The sequence below is a fragment of the Lutra lutra genome, chromosome 5, assembly GCF_902655055.1.
Source record: "Lutra lutra chromosome 5, mLutLut1.2, whole genome shotgun sequence".
In the NCBI taxonomy this organism is placed as follows: domain Eukaryota; kingdom Metazoa; phylum Chordata; class Mammalia; order Carnivora; family Mustelidae; genus Lutra; species Lutra lutra.
Genome location: NC_062282.1, coordinates 91,366,090 through 91,388,161, shown reverse-complemented (window position 1 = coordinate 91,388,161; position 22,072 = coordinate 91,366,090). Strand labels below are relative to the sequence as shown.

At 39.7% G+C, this 22,072-nt stretch overlaps 1 protein-coding gene across 1 annotated transcript in view; it reads left to right on the top strand.

Annotated features, from left to right (window-relative positions):
- Positions 1-22,072, top strand: part of DEPDC1B (DEP domain containing 1B) — an 87,352-nt gene that overhangs the window by 15,409 nt on the left and 49,871 nt on the right. Inside the window, exon 3 of the mRNA XM_047731184.1 lies at positions 21,623-21,758. Coding sequence (XP_047587140.1) covers positions 21,623-21,758 — 136 coding nt within the window. The remainder of the gene's footprint in view (positions 1-21,622; positions 21,759-22,072) is intronic.

Genomic DNA, 22,072 nt, shown 5'->3' with positions numbered 1-22,072 from the left:
TTATAAAGTGAAAGGGTGGCCTAGATCTTTAAGGACTTTTAAAATTCTAAACATTTATGATTCCGAATACTGAGTACTTATCGCATGTGTTTGTCGATCTAAGGCAGTGAAGGAGATAAAAAAGAAATATAATGTAATTCTTTTCTTCCCTAATTTGGGATTCTCTTGAGAGGTAGAGTATACATACATGAAAAGACAAGTAGCAGGACCAAGGTGTTTTTTAATTAAGTAACCCAAACGAACTGGAACAAATAATAAACTAAGGTGCTAAACTGAAAGTCCTTTGCTTGATGCATCCGTTTTGTTTGAATGGCGTAGTGTTTTTAGTCACTAAAGTTTTTTCCCATCTCATTTTTATTTTTCACTTTTGGGTATTTTGTGAAAATTATATTTTAAAATTTACAAAATATAGAAGAGTATATGCAATGAAAATCTCCCTTTCCCCCTCTCTCCTCCAGCTTTCCTTTCCTCAGAGGCGCCTAATATTAATAGCTCTAACACAGTGTCTTAAAAAATTGTGAACCCCGGGGCGCCTGGGTGGCTCAGTTGGTTGAGTGACTGCCTTCCGCTCAGGTCATGATCCTGGAGTCCCGGGATCGAGTCCCACATTGGACTCCCTGCTCGACAGGGAGTCTGCTTCTCCCGCTGACCTTTCTCCACTCATGCTCTCTCTCTCTCATTCTCTCTCTCTCTCTCAAATAAATAAATAAAATCTTAAAAAAAAATTGTGAACACGAAGGTCTTCAGATCGAGCAAATTGACTGCAGTTGCCACACCTTCCACCTTTCCCCTCCATTATTCCAGACCATACCATGATTATTTGTCTGCCTGACTGGTGCAGGAAATGTGTTGGTGACCCACTTGGTGTAGACTGGAATGTTTTGAGACCTAATGGCGTAGGAGGTAGAAGATTTCAACCTAGGTCCTGAGAATGTGGTAGGATCTGGATAAAGTGAGGGGACGGGAAGGGAGAGGATATTTCAGATAACAAGAATACCAAGACAGAGGCTCTCCATCAGAAATGTGTAAGTGGACTGTGCTGGGAACAGAGAGGAGACTGGCCTGGCTGCAGAAGTTTTAGGTCAGAAAGTCATGGGGATAAATTTGGTGCAATTTTTTAAATATTGGGGTGTGGATAGACTTTAATTTTGTTAATTTATTTTTAATCGAAGTGATATAATGTTACATAATATTATGATGTATTGTTACGAAGTTTCAGGTGAATTGCACAGTGATTCAACAGTTATATATATTACAAAATCCTTACCACAATTAGTATAGTTACCATCTGTCGCCATACAAAGTTATTACAATTTTATTCATTAAATTCCACATGCTGTACTTTTTAACATCATGATTTATTTATTTTATAACTAGAATTGTGTGCCTCTTAATTTCTTTTATGTATTTCATCCATATCTCTCCCCTCTAGCAAGCACTGGTTTGTTCTTTGTATTTATGAGTCTATTTTTGTTGTTGTTCATTTGTTTTGTTTTTAGATGATTCCATATATACATGAAATCATATGGTATTTGTCTTTCTTTGTCTGATTTATTTTACTTAGCATTAGTATCCTCTAGATCCATCTATATTTTTTTTGCAAATGACAAGATTGCATTTTTTTTAATGGCTGGTAGTATTCCATTCTGTCTGTCTAGCTAGCTAGCTAGCTACCTCACATCTTCTACATTCATTCGTCAATTGATGGAGACTCACATTGCTTCCGTATCTTGGCTATTATAAATAATGCTGCTATAAACATAGGGGTGCATATGGCTTTTCAAATTAGTGTTTTTGTTTTCTTCAGGTGAATATCCTGAAGTGAAATTACTGGGTCGCATGGTAATTCTATTTTTAATTTAAGATACCTTCATACTGATTTCCACAGTGGCTGCATCAGCTTGCATTCCTAGCAACACTGCATGAGGGTTCCCTTTTCTCTACATTCTTCCCAACACTTGTTATTTCTTGTCTGTTTGATTCTAGCCATTCTGATTTGTTGGAGTGGTATCATAGTTTTGATCTGCATTTCCCTGATAATGAGGGATGTTGAGCATCTTGCTATATCTTTTGGCCACCAGTATGTCTTCTTTGGGAAAATGTCTATTCAGGTCCTCTGCCCATTTTTAATTGTATTATTTGTTTTCCTTTTGATTTGTAGGAGTTCTTTATCTATTTTGGATATTAAGCCCTTATCAGGTGTATCATTTGATATATATGAAAAAGGCCACTCACTGAAAGTATTGATGATGGTTCTCTTGATGGTTTTCTTCATTGTGCAAAAGCTTTTTAGTCTGATGTAGTCTCAATAGTTTATTTTTTGCTTTTGTTTCCCTTGCCTGAGGAGACATATCCATAAATACGTTGCTGTGGCTGATATCCAAGAGATTGCTGCCTATGTTTTCTTTTATAAGTTTTTTTTTTACTTTAATCCTTAACCAACTTTCATTCCTTTGAATTCATGATGCCTCGTGACTATCCTTAATAGGGAATGGAGGATCATCAGTTGGGAATCCAGAAAATTCAGGGAACATTGTTCATTGAATGCTCCCCTGAGAAGAAGGGAAAGCTTTTTTGGCCAGAGAAGGTAGATTGAACCAGAATGGTTCTTAAATACTGTTGATTTGGAAACAAAATGATAAAGATCACCTAGGTGTCAAACAGATTTTCTCAATTAACCCTATGCCACAAGTCCTGAGAAGAGTGGGAACTTGGCTGGAGATGCAGGCTGTGAGAGTAGCCTTGTGAAAGCTGTGGAAAGGTGGGGGCGTACTACTCTCTGGATTTGATAAGCTTATAATTTAGGAGTGGAAGAAGCCGGACAGGTGTTATTTGGGAGTGTCAGAAAGCAAAGTCTGTCTCAGCATTTTTAAGTACCCTGTGCCTGGTCAGCTTTTCACTTGATTAATACATTCTGGCTTCTTCTTAGTGCTGTTAAGATTCCTGCTAATTAGATTCTCAGGTATGCTGCTTCTGGCTGTCCTCCTCTTTTTGTCTCCTTTTCCCTTCTCAGGTATCAAAGAGCCCCTCCTATTTTGCCAAGCATAGTGCTAAACTCTTTGGATGCCTGGTCCATGCTTCAAAGACTTCCAGTTTAGTTAGGAAGACAGATAAATCCAAATTCATTGTCACGGATGTTATGATTACGGTGTGCTGTAGGAGGACTCAGGAATCAGCTCTGCTGTCTAAGTCAGAGAATACTTTGCTCCAGAGGTGACACTTGGGTTTAGTCTTGATGCATCAGTGGGTGTTGGCCAGGCAAGGAAGTCTAGGTGGAGGGAATTGTATCTAAGAGCAGTCATCATAAGTAAGCTTGGAGGATGTAAAAACTTGTTTGGTGTGGTTGCACAGGGAGTGGTGGAAGATAAGGCTGGGAAAGAATTTGCTTTTATCTGTGTCCCCCATACCCAGCACAATGCCTAGTATTCATTGAGAAAGAAGTTCAAAGGTTAGTAAGTGAGGCGTTCACTTTTTACAGGGCTGGAGTTAAGCAATAATCACTCCACCTGTTCCTCAGAGTGGCTCTTTCTTTTCCCTCATGGAGTGAGCTGTAGTTAAGTGTAATATGAAGTCAGTAATGGAAGGATTGTAACAAACTTACAAGATTTGGAGTGAGGCAGGCCTGGGTGTGTGGGGCTGGATATGAAAGGAAATTAGTGTTAGGGTTTGGGGTGCACCTGGAATGGATACAGGAGAAGGGAGCAAGGGGTTGGGTGTGCCTTCAGACTCTGATGCAGGTCTGACCTCTGGGAAAGACCTTAGGGTGCAGTTCTGAGAACGTCTTAATGAGGCTATTGGCAAGTCCTTGGACAATGGTTGCTTGCTAGAGGAATCCCACTCTTCTGGTAGAACTGGCTTGGCTCCAGTAACCACCCTGTGCTCACCAGTGTGCTGTAAGCATCATGGTGAAGTGTGAAAGATACAGTGGCTAGAGGCTGCAGGCTGTCCTGGAGGCTGCTGGTCCCTTGAAAGGAGATGTGAACTGTGAACGCCCTGCTTGGCATAGTCCATCACTTGTGCTGAACACATCTGCTTCTCCACACATGTTTATGGGCTTTCTTCCCGAGGCAAAACCCAGGAGATGGAAATTACTGGGAAGAATACATCTCCTCTTGCTGAAGCCAGTCTAATGGGTACAGCTGGTCCTCATCCTTTTTCTTCTCGACTTGCCATTGTAAATTCCCTTACTCCCTTACAAAGTTATCACCTTGGACAGCTTTGGGTGGTTTACCTAGTAGTGAGATCCCAAAGTTCATTACTGAGAGCGTCTGAACCCTTGATAACCATACACTTGCCAGCCTGATGTTTCTGTACATGCCCATGCACAGTTAACAGTGGGACTAAGAAGTATCAAGAGGGAGCACAGGTTTTCCTGTCCTTATTGCAGTAAGAGCAGCCCACCCTCCGGCTGGTCAGGATGAGGCCCTACTGCCATGACAGTCATTCCTCTTCTTGTGTGCTCCTCCCTGTCACAAGGAGCCTAAAGTGCCCTTGCTATGTCTCCTGGCAAGAGAACTTGTGTGTCTTTTTTGGGTGCAGGACCTCTAACTATGGAGTCAAGAGTTGTGGGGATCGTTCACTGGGAGGGATGGTAAGTAGGGCTGTTCTTAACCTCCACTCCTTGATCCTGGGCCTTGTATTCTTGTGGATATAGGACACAGCACTGTATAGAGTCTTCTGACTTAATTCTTTTACTGTTCTATTGTCCTATATGTCCAGCTTGTCTCCAGTACAACACTGTTTTGATTACTGCAGATATAACTCTTGAAATCAGTTAGTGTGAGTCCTCCAACTTTGTTATTTTTCAGAGTTATTTTGGCTATTCTAGTTCTTTTGCTTGTCCGCATAAATTTTAGAATCAATTCGTCTATTTCTATAAAAATTTCTGTCGTAATTTCAGTGAAATTGTGTGGAGTCTATAGATCAGTTTGGGGGAGATTTGACAAATTAACAAAATTGAGTCCTCCAGAAAAATCAGGAACATGGTACAGTTCTCATTTCATTTAGGTCTTTAACTTCCCAGCTGTGCTATGTAGCTGTGGATGTACAGACGGTGCACAAATTTTGTGAGATTTAGATCTAAGTCATTCATGTTTTTTTGGTGCTACTGTAAATGGTGGTAGTTGTTTTTGTAAATTCGCACTTTTCTTTATCTAAGCTCTGGATATTTTATACATTTTCCTCTGTTGTAAATGGAATTTATTTTCCAAGTAGTTATTGTTGATAGAGTAGGAGTGTCTTTGAGACCAGATCACATCTCTCCTCTCCTTAAAAATACTGATTTCTTTCATCATAATGGAATCTTGGTTGTTGTTTTTTGTTTGTTGTTTTATTTGAATTTGAGTTAGTTAACATATCGTGTAGCATTGGTTTCAAGAGTAGCCTTTAGTGATTTGTCAGTTACATATAACACCCCCTTCTGATCCCAACAAGTGCCCTCCTTAATGCCCCATCACCCATTTAGCCCATCCCCTGCCCACCTTCCCTCCAGCAACCCTCAGTTTGTTCTCTATAGTTAGGAGTCTCTTATGTTTTCCCTCCTTTTCTGTTTTTATCTTATTTTTCCTTCCTTTCTCCTCTGTTCATCTGTTTTGTTACTTAAATTCCACATATGAGTAAAATCATATGTTATTTGTCTTTCTCTGACTTATTTCACTTAGCATAATACCCTCTAGTTCCATCTACATTGTTGCAAATGGCAAGATTTTATTCTTTTTGATGGATGAGTAATATTCCATTACACACACACACACACACACACACACACACACACACACTACACCTCTATCCATTCTGTCAATGGATATTTAGGCTCTTTCCATAATTTGGGTATGGTTAATAGTTAAATATAAATTTTGGTGTGCGTGTACCCCTTCAAATCAGCATTTTTGTATTCTTTGGATAAGTAGTTGTCGTACAATTGCTGGGTTATTGGGTAGTTCTATTTTTAACTTCTTGAGGAACCTCCATACTGTGGAGTGGCTGCTCCAATTTGCATTCCTACCAACAGTGTAATAGGTTTCCCCTTTCTTTGCATCCTTGCCAACATCTGTTGTTTCCTGAGTTATTAATTTTAGTCATTCTGACTGGTGTGAGGCAGTATCTCATTGTGGTTTTGAGGTTTTGAGTTATATTTCCTTGATTATGAGTGATGTTGAGCATTTTTTCATGTGTCTGTTCTGTTAACCAGACAAATTTTCTTTGGAAAATTATCTATTTAATTTTATTGGTTGTTTCCTTTGCTATGCAGAAACTTTTTATCTTGATGGGGTCCTAATACTTCATTTTCCTTTTTTTCCCTTGCCTCTGGAGATGTGTCGAGTAAGAAGTTGGTGTGGCCAAGTTCAAAGAGGTTGCTGTGTTCTCTAAGATTTTGTTGGTTTCGTCTCTCACATTTAGGTCTTTCATCCATTTTGAGTTAAGTTTCATGTATGGTGTAAGAAAGTGGTCCAGTTTCATTCCTCTGCATGTGGCTGTCTAGGTTTCCCAATGAATTTTTTTCATTGGATATTCTTTCCTGCTTGCTTTGTTGAAGGTTAGTTGACCACAGAGTTGTGGGTTTGTTTCTGGATTCTCTGTTCTGTTCCATTGGTCTATGTGCCTCTTTTTGTGTCAATACCATACTGTTTTGATGATTGCAGCTTTGTAATACAGTTTGAAGTCTGGAATTGTGATGCCTTCCACTTTGTTTTTCCTTGTCAACACTCCTTTGGCTATTTGGGGTCTTTTCTGGTTGCATACAAATTTTAGAACAGTTTGTTCTAGCTCTGTGAAAAATGCTGGTGTTATTTTGATGGGGATTGCACTGAATGTGTGAGTGCTTTGGGTAGTATAAACATTTTAACAGTATTTGCTCTTTCAATTCATGTGCATGGAATTTATTCCATTTTTTTGTGTCTTCTTCAATTTCTTTCATAAGCGTATAGTTTTCAGCATACAGACTTTTACTTCTTTGATTAAGTTTATTCCTAGGTATCCTTTTTTTTTTTTTTTTTTAAGATTTTATTTATTTGACAGAGAGAGTACAAGCACGGGTCGTGCAGGGAGAGGGAGAAGCAGGCTCCCACCGAGTAGAAAGCCCGACATGGGGCTTGATTCTAGTACTCTGGGATCATGACCTGAGCTGAAGGCAGCCGCTTAACCGACTGAGCCACCTAGGCACCCTGATATCCTATGGTTTTTGGTGCAATTATAAATGATACCGATTCCTTGATTTATTTTCTGTTACTTCATTATTGGTGTATAGAAATGCAACAGATTTCTGTACATTGATTTTATATCCTGCAATTTGCTGAATTTATGTATCATTTCTAACAATTTTTTGGCGGGAGTCTTTTGGGTTTTCTATCATAGCTGTGAAGAGTGAAAATTTGACTTATTCCTTGCTGATTTGGATGGCTTTTATTTCTTTGGTTGTCTGATTGCTGAGGTTAGGACTTCCATTACTATGTTAACACAATGGTGAGAGTGGACATCCCTGTCTTGTTCCTGACTGTAGAGAAAAAGCTTTCAGTTTTTCCCCTTTGAGCAGGATAAATTAGCTGTGGGTCTTTCATATATGGCCTTTATAATGTTGAGGTATGTTCCTTCTATCCCTACTCTCTTGAGATTTTTTTTATCAAGAATGGATGTTGTATTTTGTCAAAAGCTTTTTTCTGCATCTATTGAGAGGATCATATGGTTCTTGTCTTTTCTTTTATTATAGTGTACCATGTTGATTGATTTGCGGATATTGAACCACCCCTGTAGACCAGTTATAAATTCCACTTGATCGTGGTGCATAATCCTTTTAAGGTACTGTTAGGTTTGATTAGCTAGTATCTTGTTGAGAATTTTTGTATCCATGTTCATCAGGGATATTGGTCTGTAATTTTCCTTTTAGTGGGGTCATTGTTGGGTTTTGGAATCAGGGTAGTGCTGGCCTCATGGAATGAGTTTGGAAGTTTTCCTCCTATTTTTATATTTTGGAAAAGCTTCAGAAGAATAAGTATTACTTTTTCATTAAATGTTTGGTAGAATTCCCCTGGGAAACCAGCCAGCTCTGGATGCTTGTTTGTTGGGAGATTTTTGATTATGGATTTAATTTCTTTGCTGATTATGGGTCTGAGCTTCTCAAGTTTTTTCTATTTCTTCTTGTTTCAGTTTTGGTAGTTTATATGTTTCTAAGAATTTATCCATCCCTTTCAGATTGCCCAGTTTGTAGGCATATACAAATATGCCTACATATGATTATATTATTATTATATATTATACATATATATACATAGACATATATACATATATATTTTACATATAATCATATATAATTATAATTGTATTTCTCCAGTGTTAGTTGTGATCTCTCCCTCTTTCATTTGTGATTTTATTTATTTGGATCCTTTCTGTTTTCTTTTTGATAAGTCTCACTAGGGGTTTATTAATTTTGTTAATTCTTTCAAAGAGTCAGCTCTTAGTTTCATTGATTTGTTCTACTGTTCATTATATCATTTGTTTCTGTTCTAATCTTAATATTATTTTCCTTTTCCTGCTGGTTTTAGGCTTTATTGTTCTTTCTTCAACTCCTTAAGGTATGAGGTTAGGTTGTGTATTTGAGACTTTTCTTGCTTCTTGAAGAAGGCCTGTATTGCTATACACTTCCCACTTATGACCACCTTTTATGTGTCTCAAAGGATTTCAACTGTCATGTTTTCATTTTCATTTGCTTCTGTGTATTTTTATTTCTTCTTTAATTTCCTGGTTAACCCATTTATTCTTTAGTAAGATGATCTTTAACCTTTATGTATTTTTGATCTTTCCAAATTTTTTCTTGTGGTTGACTTCAGGTTTTATAGTGCTGTGGTTGAAAAATATGCCTGGTGTGATCTCAGCCTTTTTGTATTGGTTGAGGCCTGTTTTGTGACCCAATATGTGATCGATTCTGAGAATGTCCATGTGAACTATTCTGCTGCTTTAAGATGAAATGCTCTGAGTATGTCTGTTAAGTCCAACTGGTCAAGTGTGTCATTCGAAGCCACTGTTTCCTTGTTGAACTTCTGCCTAGATGATCTGTCCATTGCTGTGAGTGGGGTGTTAAAGTCCCCTACTATAATTGTATTATTATCATTGAGTTCCTTTAAGTTTGTTACTAATTGATTTATATATTTGGCTGCTCCCAAATTGGGGGCCTAAATATTTGCAGTTGTTAGTTCATCTTTTTGGGTAGATCCCTTTATTATGATACAGTGCCCTTCTTTGTCTCTTGTTATTCCTTGGTTTAAAATCTAGTTTTTCTGATGGGGTACCTGGGTGGCTCAGTGGGTTAAAGCCTCTGCCTTTGGCTCAGGTCATGATCTCAGGGTCCTGGGATAGAGCCCCACATCGGGCTCTCTGCTAAGCAGGGAGCCTGCTTCCTCCTCTCTCTCTCTCTGCCTACTTTGTGATCTCTCTCTGTCAAATAAATAAATAAAATCTTTTAATGGGAATACAGTTTCTGTTTGGGATGATGAAAATTTTCTGTAAAAAGACAATGGTGATGGGGCACCTGGATGGCTCAGTGGGTTAAAGCCTCTGCCGTCGGCTCAGGTCATGATCTCAGGGTCCTGGGATCGAGCCCCGCATCTGGCTCTCTGCTCAGCAGGGAGCCTGCTTCCTCCTCTCTCTCCGCCTGCCTCTCTGCCTACTTTTAATCTCTTTCTGTCAAATAAATAAATAAAATCTTAAAAAAAATCTAGTTTGTCTGATATAAGGAGTGCTCCTCCAGCTTCCTTCTTTTTTTTTTTTTTTTTTAAAGATTTTATTTATTTGATAGAGAGAGAGATCACAAGCAGGCAGGGAGGCAGGCAGAGAGGGGGAAGCACGCTCCTCGCCGAGCAGAGAGCCCGATTCAGGGCTCAATCCCAGAATCCTGAGATCACGACCTGAGCCAAAGGCAGAGGCTTAACCCACTGAACCACCCAGGCGCCCCCAGTTTTCTTCTGATGTCCATTATCATGATAAATGTTTCACTACCTCCTCACTTTCATTCTGGAGGTATCTTTGAGTCTCAGATGAGTCTCTTATAAGCAGCATATTGATGCATCTTTTTTTTTAATCCATTCTGATACCCTACGTTATTTGATTGGAGCATTTACAAATGGATTGAATCCATTTACATTCAGAGTAATTATTGATAGATATGAATTTAGTGCCATTGTGTTACCTGTAAAATCGCTGTTCCTGTAGATTATCTTTGTTCCTTTCCAGTCCTTGCTGCTTCTGGTATATCTTTCCCCCCTCAGAATCCCTTTTAGTGTTTCTTGCAGGGTTGATTTAGTGTTCATGAACTCCTTTAATTTTTGCTTGTCTTAAAACTTTCTTTTCTTCTATTCTGAATGACAGCCTTGATGGGAATAGTATTCTTGGTTACATATTTTTCTCACTTAGCACATTGAATATATGTTATTCTTTTGTGGTCTGCCAGGTTTCTATGGACAAGTCCGCTGCTAACCTTCTATGTCTGCTCTTGTAGGTGAAGGACTATTTGTCCCTAGCTGCTTTCAGAATTATCTCTTTATCTTGGTATTTTGCAAGTTTGATTATGATATGTCTTGGTGTTTATCTGTTTTTGTTGATTTTTGAGGGGCATTTTCTGTGCCTCTTGGATTTGAATGTTTGTTTCCTTCCCCACATTAGGGAAGTTCTCAGCTATGATTGGTTCAATAAATCTTCCACTCCTTTTTCCTGCTTTTTTTTTTCTGGGACTTCTATTATATGGATATTATTGTGCTTTGTACAGTTGCTGAGTTCTTTAAGTATATTTGTGATCTAATAGTTTTCTTTCCCTCTTCAGCTTTTTTCCCATAATTTTATCTTCTGTATCACCTATTCATTCCTCTGCTTCTTCCATCCTCACTGTGATTACATCCAGTCAGTTTTGCATCTCAGTTACAGGATTTTTTATTTTGGCCTGACAAGGTTTTAGGTCTTTTTTCTCTGCAGCCAGGGTTTCTCTGGTGTCTTCTATGCTTCTTTCAAGCCACAGTAGTATTCTTAAGACTATTGTTCTAAAGCCTTGTTCAGATATATTGCTTCTATCTGTTTTGATCAAATCCCAGGCTGTAATTTCTTCTTGAACTTTCTTTTGGGGAGACATCCTCTATCTTGTCATTATATCTGGGTTTCTGTCTTTTGCATATTATGAAAGCTATGTTTCCTGCTTCTGAAAGTAATACTGTAGTAAGAAGGGGTCATAGACTGTCCAGGGCCTGGTGATTCAGGAAGCGTTTCTAGTGCATGTTGTGTGCACTCTGCCATTATGTTTTGTCTGCTCTTTCCCAGAGGTCAATCCTTTGCAGACTTCTTGCTTGCTTGCTTGCCATGGGGAGTATTTGGACCTTTAACTAGGTGTGCTTTGATTTGTTTGTTAAGATAGTTTGATTAAAAAAACAAAAAACAACAAAAAAAAACCTGATCTGAGAAAAAAAGAAAAGTAACAAAAAAGGAAACAAATATATAAACCTGATTATGAAGGAAAAAAAAAGAAAATAAAAAAAACCCTGATCCAAAAAACGAAAAAAGGAAACAAACAACAAATGAACAGAACACTATATGCCTGATTCCAAAGAAAAAAAAGAAAAAAAAAAAAACCAAACCACCAAAAATTCAAAATACAAAATACACGAAAAAAGGAAAGGAAGAAATCCTGGTTCTATTTCTTCCAGAACTAAAGCTGACGCTTTGGAGCCCTTTATCATCAGTAGACTTGGTGTATACAGGGGCACCGCAGAGGGAGAGGGGCGGAGCTGTGTTGGGCTTCTGAAGCAGAGGCCCAGCAACCTGGCTCACTGTCAGACCTGCCCTAGTAAAGATGCCCCTGCTGGGCGCAGAGGGACAAGGTTTGGTGTGAGTGACTCTAGCCTCCACCGGAAGCCGCTGTGTTTTCTCTAAAGTCCCACGGTGCAGGGGGTGGGGAGTGGGGGTGTCACCCTGTGCTCAGCTCCCCGGGGAGGGAGGGATGGGAACTCGTGACAGCCACTGTTCAGGAGGCCGCCCCAGAAAAGCAAACAGTCTCCCCTCCTGTGTCCCAGATTTCTGTCAGATTCCTGCCCTCAACCTCTCTGTGGCCAGCGTCACAGTTTTCCGTGTATGTGTGTGTGTGTTTTAAAGATTTTATTTATTTGTCAGAGAGAGAATGAGAGTGTGAGCACAAGCAGGGAGAACAGCAGGCAGATGGAGAAGCAGGCTCCCTGCTGAGCAAGGAGCCCGATACAGGACTTGATCCGAACACCCTGGGATCATGACCTGAGCTGAAGGTAGATCTTAACCGACTGAGCCACCCAGGAGTCCCTTCCCTGTGTTTTATCTTTGGCTGGGGCCTGGAATTCAAAATGCCACATCTTAAAGGACCTCCCCTGGAGGAGAGTCTCACACGTTGCACCAGGCACGGACCTGTCCTAGAAAAGCAGTGTGGTGGCTGAAGTCTGGTGAGCACAGCGAGAAGCTGTGATCAGGTTTTCTGCCCCTCTGCTGGTGAAGAGCACTCAGTGCCTCCTCATTGGCCTTCTTTGCTTGGAGAAGCAGGATACCCTCTTCCAAAAGGCCTCCAGGAAGGGGAGCAATATCTCCTCGTGCGACCCAGGGGATCCCCGCACCACGGCCTCCTGTGTGAACCCTGACTTGGTTCCCTCCCCTCCCTGGTGCTGTGACTTTTCTCCCCCCAGTGCATCTTTCTGAACCCCTCATCTGCTACATTCTCTTCAGTTGTGCTGATTGTTTCTTAATCCTCAGATAAATTTCCTAGTTGTTCACAGTGATTTGTTGTTGATCAGCTGTGTTCAAGGGTTGAGGTCTGCTCGGTTCCCCTGCTACTCCACCATCTCAGCTCTTCCTTCGCTAATGGAATCTTTATTCATGTGGAGTAAGCAATGATTTCTGAGCTCAGAGAGGTCAAGTCTTCCTTCAGTTGACAACTCTTTTTCCAGCTTTATCTTTTATTCTCTTTCCCTCAGACACTTTATGTTCCTGATGTATCTGCAAGCAGTATGGTGAAATGTAATCATTTACAGTTTTTCAGCATTTATGTGATACCACCACTGGTCTTGAACAATAGGTCTGGTAGGTACAGAGCCCGGTGGAACCCAGCCAGTTGCTGCGGGTTTGCCCTGACCCAGGGGTTTCGTGGGCACCAGTCTCAGAGAGGTCAGCTCCTATAACAAGTACTCTCAGCCTGGCTTTTCTTCTACGGAGGTTTAGGTTTACTGAGGCAAGGAGGCAGGCTGGCAAAACCTGTAGACGCTGCCCATTTCTGTTGATGCTAAAGAAATAATTTTGGCATATATTGTGGGAAGAACTTTGTCTTTGTGTTATGTCATTTATGACTCAAATTTATTAAGATTTATAAACTGTTTTCCTTGCAATTTAGATTCCCTACAGTATTTTTTATTAATTGATTAGGTAATAAATTCTCTTTTGTTTCAAGTAAATTCATCAGAGGCTAGTAATTTTGAAATGGTTTATTTTATTTTTTTAAGGATTTTATTTTTAGTAATCTCCACACCCAGCATAGGGCTCAGATTTGCAACCCTGAGATCAAGAGTCGCATGCTCCATCAACTGAGCCTGCCAGGGACCCAGGAATGGTTTATTTTTAATTGCTTTTTCCAACCCAAATTTGGCAAGAGGTGACAGTAGGAGATCTGGATTGTTGGGTTGGATGATTAGCCGTGGCTGATTCCGTTTCTGGACTCATTTTGTTCAGTGTGCAAGTAGATTCGGAATCCATGATCATATTGTTGGGATTTAATTTATAATACTAAAAGCAAATACAAATATCGTCCATTAGAGGGAGCTCTGCTCTTTTTTAAAGTTCTCATTTGCATTTAAAAATATATCTTGTACAAGAATGTATAAAGTTTATCTGAATAATTTATAAGAATAAATATATGTTATACATTATAAGAATATGTTATAAGAATAACAAAGTGAATACCTGTTTACTGCCAATTTGCATCATCTTCTCCAAGAGGTCATCAGTATCCCACGTTCTGCATTTATCATTTCCTTGCTTCTCTTTACCGTTTTAACACTTACACTTGTATCCTTTAGCAGTGTGTTTTTTTGGCTTTTGAATATTTTTCTCTGTTTGATCTTTATGTAGCAGATATCATAGAATATGTGTTCTTCTCTGACTTGTTCTTTTATTTCTCATGATGTTTGAGGTTCATCCATATTGATGTATATATAGTTATGGAATTTTCTCAGCTACTTTATATTCTATCAATATACCACAGTCCCATTTATCTGTTCCCCTTCCACTGGAGATTTGTGTTGCTCTCGTTTCTTTGCTTTTTTTTTTTTTTAAGATTTTATTTATTTATTTATTTATTTGTCAGAGAGAGAGAGAGAGAGCACACAAGCAGGCAGAGTGGCAGGCAGAACAGAGAGAGAAGCAGTCTCCCTGCTGAGCAAGGAGTCCAATGTGGGACTCCATCTCAGGACCCTGGGATCATGACCTGAGCTGAAGGCAGCGGCTTAATGAACTGAGCCACCCAGGTGTCCTTTTTTTTTTTTTTTTCCTCATTTCTTTGCTTTTATAAACAATGCTGCCATGAGCATTTATGGGCATGTCTCCTTTTGTACACATGTAAGAGTTTCTTTAGGCCACCCAGAGTTACATAGAGTAGAATTAGTTCAGAGGATATTGCACGTTCAATTTTACTACTACTACAACTAAACTGTTTTCCATAGTGGCTACACTAAGTTTTATCTCAGTAGTAGAAAACGTTTAATATTGACTGATTTAATTTTTTGCCACTCCGGTAAGTGTGAAATGCTTGTGATGTTATTTCATTACTCATGGGTCAAGTGTCTTTTGTATGTTTATTCATCATTTTGATTCCATATCTGGAGATGCCTGGTTCATGTCTTTGGTCTTCTTCAAGATTTTTTTTTCCTTATAAATTTTTAGGAGTTAAAAAAATGTATATATTCTGGGGGTGCCTGGGTGGCTCAGTGGGTTGAAGCCTCTGCCTTCCACTCAGGTCATGTTCCCGGGGTCCTGGGATCAAGCCTCTCGTTGGGCTCTCTGCTCATCAGGGAGCCTGCTTCCCTTCCTCTCTCTCTGCCTGCCTCTCTGCCTACTTGTGATCTCTGTCAAATAAATAAATAAATAAAATCTTTAAAAAAATAAAAAATGTATGTATATTCTGGATATTAATCCTTTTTGTCAGTTATTTGGATGCAAAGATCTCCTTTTTTTTTTTTTTTCATTTTATTTATGATGTCTTGCAAGCAGAAAAGTTTTTTATTTTTTTTTTTATTTATTTTTTTTTTTTTAGATTTTATTTATTTATTTGAGAGAGAGACAGTGAGAGAGAGCATGAGCTAGGAGAAGGTCAGAGAGAGAAGCAGACTCCCCGTGGAGCTGGGAGCCCGATGCGGGACTCGATCCCGGGACTCCAGGATCATGACCTGAGCCGAAAGCAGTCGTCCAACCAACTGAGCCACCCAGGCGTCCCAAGTTTTTTTATTTTAATGTAAAATTAATGTGTCAAATCCTTTTTTATACTTTGTGGTTTTTGTATCTTGCTTAGCTGGAGTTCCTTCATTACTGAAAGTCAGAGAGATATTTTCTTTTTTTCTTTTTTAAGATTTTATTTATTTATTTGACAGAGAGATTACAAATAGGTAGAGAGGCTGGCAGAGGGAGAGGGTGTAGCAGGCTCCATGTTGAGCAGAGAGCCTGACACGGGCTCCATCCCAAGACCCTGAGATCATGACCTGAGCCGAAGGCAGAGGCTTAACCCACTGAGCCACCCAGGCGCCCCTGGAGAGATATTTTCTTATATCATAGTCTAAACCTATGATTTTTATTCATACTGTGAATTTTGAGATTGTTCTGGTTTTATGTTTTTGAAAATCAACCTACATTAAACATAAATGGCTTAAAGCATTTTATTCTGCTCGTGGTTTTTGTGTCAAGAATTTAGAAAGAGCTCATCTGGCAGTTTGCCCATTACCCATAAGGCACTAGTTGGACTATTAAATTCACTTTCAAGATGATTTCTTTCTCTGCTCAGAGATGTGGTTGGTGCCTTTGTGCTTCTTGGTCGCTATCTTTATATGGGGTTTGGACCTCTAGTGCATCTTCACATGGGTTATGCTTTTTGCAACATGATGGTCTTAGGGTGGTCACTATCCTTACATGGTGGCTGCCTTTCAATCAACCTTGGTCATGTCCCAAGAATGAGCATCCCAAAAGGAAGTATTTCCTATAGGCAAGAAGAGAAAATTGCTAGATAGCGAAGAACTATGCCTAGAGTTGGTAATATGTGACTTCTGCCATATTTATCAGAGCAGTCACAAGGATTGCTCACATTTAAGGATGGAGGTAGAGAAATAACCTCATCTTGTTGAATTTTTGACCTCATCAAAGTCACATTGGGGTAGAGTCACATTAGGGAAGGTTGGGCAAATACTTTCATGGCCATCCTTGCAGAATGCATTCTGGCTACAAGGACATTCATTTGCAAACTATATTCATCCCCTGCATCATGACTCCCCAAATATATCCCATTATGGCGTCTCATAAAGCAATCACCGGCCCATAGCACTTCTAAAATACAGTTGAACATGTGTCTGCCATTCCTTGATTAGGGCATAATTCTACTTCCTGTGAGTGATTCTGCATGGGTCCTGGCTCCTCCCGCTGGAGTCTTGACTCTACATGTTAAGTCATTTTTCCTTTTCCATTAGAGATGGCCCATGTTTTGCAGGGGAATAGCTTTTTCATATTACTTCCTGGTTAGCTTTGAGATTCTTGACTGTTTTTTGCATTCGAACTGTTTGCTTTTTAGTCCAAGTGGATGGTGATTCTCCTAGTATTACTGTCTTAAAAATTCTGTGGGTTTTCTATGAATTTTACTGTGGCTTATTCCATTCGGCAAAAGTCACACATATGTCTTTGAAACAGGTTCTTTTTTTGCCAGTGGTGCTTAAAAGTCTGCTGTGGCCCATTACCTTAAAGATTCTTAAACTCTTAGTTTATCCAAGATGGTCTATAAAGTACTGCCTTCAATTTTTTTGAAGTTATAGTAAAAGTCTTTTTTTTTAAAGATATATTTATTTATTTTAGACAGAGAGAGAGGGAGAGAGAGCGAGCAGACACATGAGTGGTAGAAGGAGCAGAGGTGGAGGGAGAGAGAATCCTCATGCAGGCTCCCTTCTGAGTACAGAGCCTCATGTAGGGCTTGATCTCACAACCCTGAGATCATGACCTGAGCTAAAGTCAAAAATTGGCTGTTTAACCAAATGAGCCACCCAGAGGCCTCAATAAAAGTCTTTTATGTAACTGCCCTCAGACCATATTTTACTAGAGACATCTTGAATTTGATACTGGTCTTAAGGCTATTTTTACTTTGAGAACCTTTTGTTAGGGTTGAGATTTGGGAATGAGAAATAGCTTTGTTTTTTAATCAAGTCATGGCTCCTTTGTATTTCCTCTAAATTTTGGTTAAAAACTCAAGTGGTCCTCTTTTCCTTTATCTCTATCTATTTGTACCTTGTTACCGAGGCTAAAAGAAACCAGTTGGCACTTTAAGCATTCATACTGGAAAACCCCTTTTCCAGATCCATCTTTTGTGTTTTTCATGTCTCGACGGGGGACAGTTTTGACTGAAATTGGTACCACTATGCAACAGAGGTCTTTCCTAAAGCCTTCAACCACAACTTCCTCACAGAGCTGCCAACCTTCGCCTAACAAGTCTCTCTGAGCTCTCTGGCTTCACTGCCTGTCCTGATAGAAATGCCCCAAATTTCTGTTCAGCCTCTCTGTGGTTGTGTAACAAAACTAGGCACAAGCATAGTGGCTTCAAACAGTCCTTGTTATTTTCACATACTTTTGTGGGTCAGGAATTTGAGTATATAACTCTATAATTGGATATTGTCGGGGGCTGCTGAGCCTGGAACGTCCACATCCAGGATGACTTCTGCACGCCCAAGTCTGCAGCTGAGGTGCTCCTTGACCTCAGTTTCCTTCCATGCAGTGTATCATCTTCCACAGCCTCTTTTTGTGGCTTAGGCATCTTAGCATGCTGCTCATGGGGGTGTGGCCTTCTGTACATGGTGGCTGGTTTCTAAGAGGGAGCTTGGCAGGAAGAGTGGGAGTTCTCAGAGGCAGAGAGGGTGTTCCAGGCTGGTTAAGGGCTAGTACTTAGAACTGGCACAGTCTCACTCCTATCTTCCATCTTCCAGTTACCAAAGCAGTTGGAAAAGGCCCACCCAGACCCACAAGAATAGAGAAACACACTCTAGCTATTGAAGGGTAGTGGCACGATCCCTTCCAGAGGAGTATGTGGAGGGGAAGTGTGCTCTGTAGGAGGGATGCAATTTCACGGTTCCCCAAGGGATAACCAGTTGGACCAGAACTCCTTATTGAACAATCCACACCTTCTCATTGATCTGTAATGTCTTTTCTATCATAAATCAGGGTTCTGAAGAAATGGGTGTGTTTGTTCTAGATTGTCTGTCTAGGTCCATCATTTTCACCTGGGAGCCATTTTGCAGGGGACAATATCTGGGAATATTTTTGGTGGTCACCCTTGAGAGGATGTGCTGTTAGCATCCAGTGGTTGGATGCCAGGGAGGCTGCCAACAGGGAGGCACTGCACAGGACAGCTCTCCATAACAAGAATTATCCAGCCCCAATTGTCAGTAATGCTGAGGCTGAGCATTTGCAGTCAGTGCCATCAGTGCTGCCCTGCTGTATTATCTGACTGAGATTTGATGGCTGGTAGGGCAAGGTTCTCATTTCATTTTCCTTCTTTAAGAATGTCTCGATTGTTTTTGGCCTCTTGCATTTCCATGTAAATTTTATAATCAGTTTATCATATTTCATAGAAAATTTTATATTTTGATTAGAATTTCTTTGTAAGTATATATCTTCATGAGGAATAGTGATGTTGACATTTTACCATTGAATATGGATATTGAATCTTATTATTTACCAACATGATGTATCTCTCTATCGATTTGCTTCATTAATTTCTTTCAATAAATTTTTATAATGTCCTTATTAAAGGGCTGGCATATCTTTTGTGCAAGATGGTTTGTTCTCTTGGCCAGTTAGTTGTGAGGCTTTTAGTAAGTTGCTTTCCTCTTTTGGGACCTCATTTTCCTAAGTAAAAATTGTGACGTTTGGATGCGATCAGCTCTGACAGGCTTTGAAGCCTGAGATCACATGATGAAAGTGTTAAAATGACAGGAAAACTTTTAGTGCACATAGTAAAAGTAGTCCATTAGGGGGAGCTCTTCTACGTTTCATCTCTGGCTGGGCGGCTGTAAAGCTCCCACCCTGGCCAGCGATAACTGCACATGTTATGACAGAGACCTCCTCTTCCTAGGGCGATGGAAGAACGTGGCTCCCTGGTATCTCTTCAGTCACAGTTCTCCACATAAGAACTTCTGTTTTGGTTTTGGGAAAGAATTACTTGTTTCTGGATGTTGGGGATACAGAAACACATTTTGAACCCAGGAGACTGTTTATAGGTCATCCAATGTAATCCCTTTATTTGACAAATGAACCAACTTTGACTTAGAGACACTGTTGCAGACTATTCATGAGAGAATTAGGGCTGGAATTCAGGTCAGATTTTCACATTTTAGTTGAAGGGGTTGGGAGGGTTAACTGTGGTATCAGTGGTGGGCTGGGTTAGGGATGGTGTTGAATTTTTAAAGAACTGACAGATGGGTGACCTGTGATTTCCCTGGACGCATTATATGCGTATGTGAATGTGAGAGTGTGTGTGTGTACCCGAGTGTGTGCATGCGTGCTGTACTTTGGTTGACAGTAGGACTTCCATTGTTAATTATTGGCTTCTCAGAGATAGGATTGGACTTCTGTAAGCCAGCTTTTGCTTAAGAGGTAGAGTAACTTTGACTGGCTTTAGTGATTTATTTAATTTGTATTTTGGAATTGTTTGGAAATACCTGCCTTGGCAACCTGATTAAAAAATTTCATCTGTTGGGCACCTGGGTGGCTCAGTGGGTTAAGCCGCTGCCTTCGGCTCAGGTCATGATCTCAGAGTCCTGGGATCGAGTCCCGCATCGGGCTCTCTGCTCAGCAGGGAGCCTGCTTCCCTCTCTCTCTCTCTCTCTCTGCCTGCCTCTCTGCCTACTTGTGATCTCTCTCTGTCAAATAAATAAATAAAATCTTAAATTTCATCTGTCTTTCATTTTATTTGTCTTTAACTCGACTTAATGATTTCTTTTTTTTCTCACTGACTTTTCAAATAAAGTGGAATTACTGGATATTCTTTTAGAGAAGATGAAACTGGACGTTTTTTCATTAGCCATCCTTTTTCAAGTCTATTGTGACTATTTTTGAAATGTTCCTCCATAGTCCTTATTATATGTGATTCTCCTGATTCACCTCAATACAGACTTTTTTGGTAAACTGTAGACATTTAAAAAATTCTTTATTTCTGTATGTATTTAAAAATAAGATATTATTGGGGCGCCTGGGTGGCTCAGCGGGTTAAGCCGCTGCCTTCGGCTCAGGTCATGATCTCAGGGTCCTGGGATCGAGCCCTGCATCGGGCTTTCTTCTCAGCGGAGAACCTGCTTCCTCCTCTCTCTCTGCCTGCCTCTCTGCCTGCTTGTGATCTCTCTCTGTCAAATAAATAAATAAATAAAAATTAAAAAAAAATCTTTAAAAATAAGATATTATCATTTATTTGGATTATTTTTTCTCTGGGTATCATGGATAATATTTTAAACCTTTATTTTGGCTTAAATAAATAAAAAAGTAAACTACCTATTGGCTTCCATGTTAACATTAAGAAGGAGAGTTCTTGTGTTACTTTTTCAAGGCAGTGCAATCTATCTTTTTCTAACAGAAAAAGATCCTCTGAGGAAAATGTTTATTTAACTACCTTCTGTTGTTCTTTACCAGGTATAGTCTAGAATAGTTTAAAGATTAGATTGTATTTAGGCTTCTGTGTTAGTCCAAGGAGTGGTGGTGCCTATGTCTTGGAGAGGTAGGGCAGAGAAGGGTACAAAAGGCAGAAGAAGGACATTGGGCACCTTCTCACCTCCTTCAAGATCAAGGCTTCCATCTCATAGTGAAGTGTTCCGTATTCAAGGATAAGAAGATTGTATTTGAAATAGATGTAAAAATGAATAATAGGCTAAAAGATTTTTGTGCCAATATACTCTTTCTCAGCAAGTGTCACTGAGGATTAGTCTGTCCATAATTTCTCTTTGCATATATAACATTTATAAATTTTGGAGAATTGTGAGATGGTTAAGTATTTTGAGCTGGGTGAAAGAAATGGCTTGCCCTAGCAGCTATTAAGAACATCTTTAATCATGAAAATCATTTGATAAGAGAATATATTTCTATTTCTTTATTTCATAACGTGTCACATGTTTGGTTCCTGTTTTACTTCATAAATGTTTATCTGATAGGGATAATGAATGGACATTAGAAAAACTCATATGTTGGGTACAGTGAGCCACATGTGATAATTTGATTGAGCATGACCTCATTTATTATCTGAGGTTTGGAATTATTATATAAATTCCCAAGGAGACAAGAAACGGGAACTATTGTTAAAATATAGGTATCTCCCATTGACTACAGTAATAGAGATTTCTTTCTTGGTTTTTAGATTTCCTCCTTCCTCACCCCTGAAACCATATCCAAAGAAGCCTACATGCCAAAAGGATGTTATTAAATTTCCAGAGTGGAATGACCCCCCACCAAGCACTTCACAAGAGAACATCCCAGTGAGGCCAGTTGTGATGGTAAGTGTGTTACTAAAAGCTGGGCAGGGAGGTGGGGGTGGAACAGGGTGGTGATGGTGGTGGTGGTGGCTGAGGGCAGGGCTAGCAGCCTCCAGATGTGGGAAATGGTCTGTGAACCATCAGCCTTAGTCTACTTCTTTCTGTGAACAATGGTCCCAACGTGCTTTAAAACAGTATCTTACGTTTCAATAGCTGAGAGAACAGTAAGAAGGAAAGATTATCTGTTAGACTTTTTCTCTTTCCTGCTAACATTTTGACTGAATACATGGTAGGTATTTTTTGTAGGTTCAGACAAGCATGTTTCTGTGGCAACT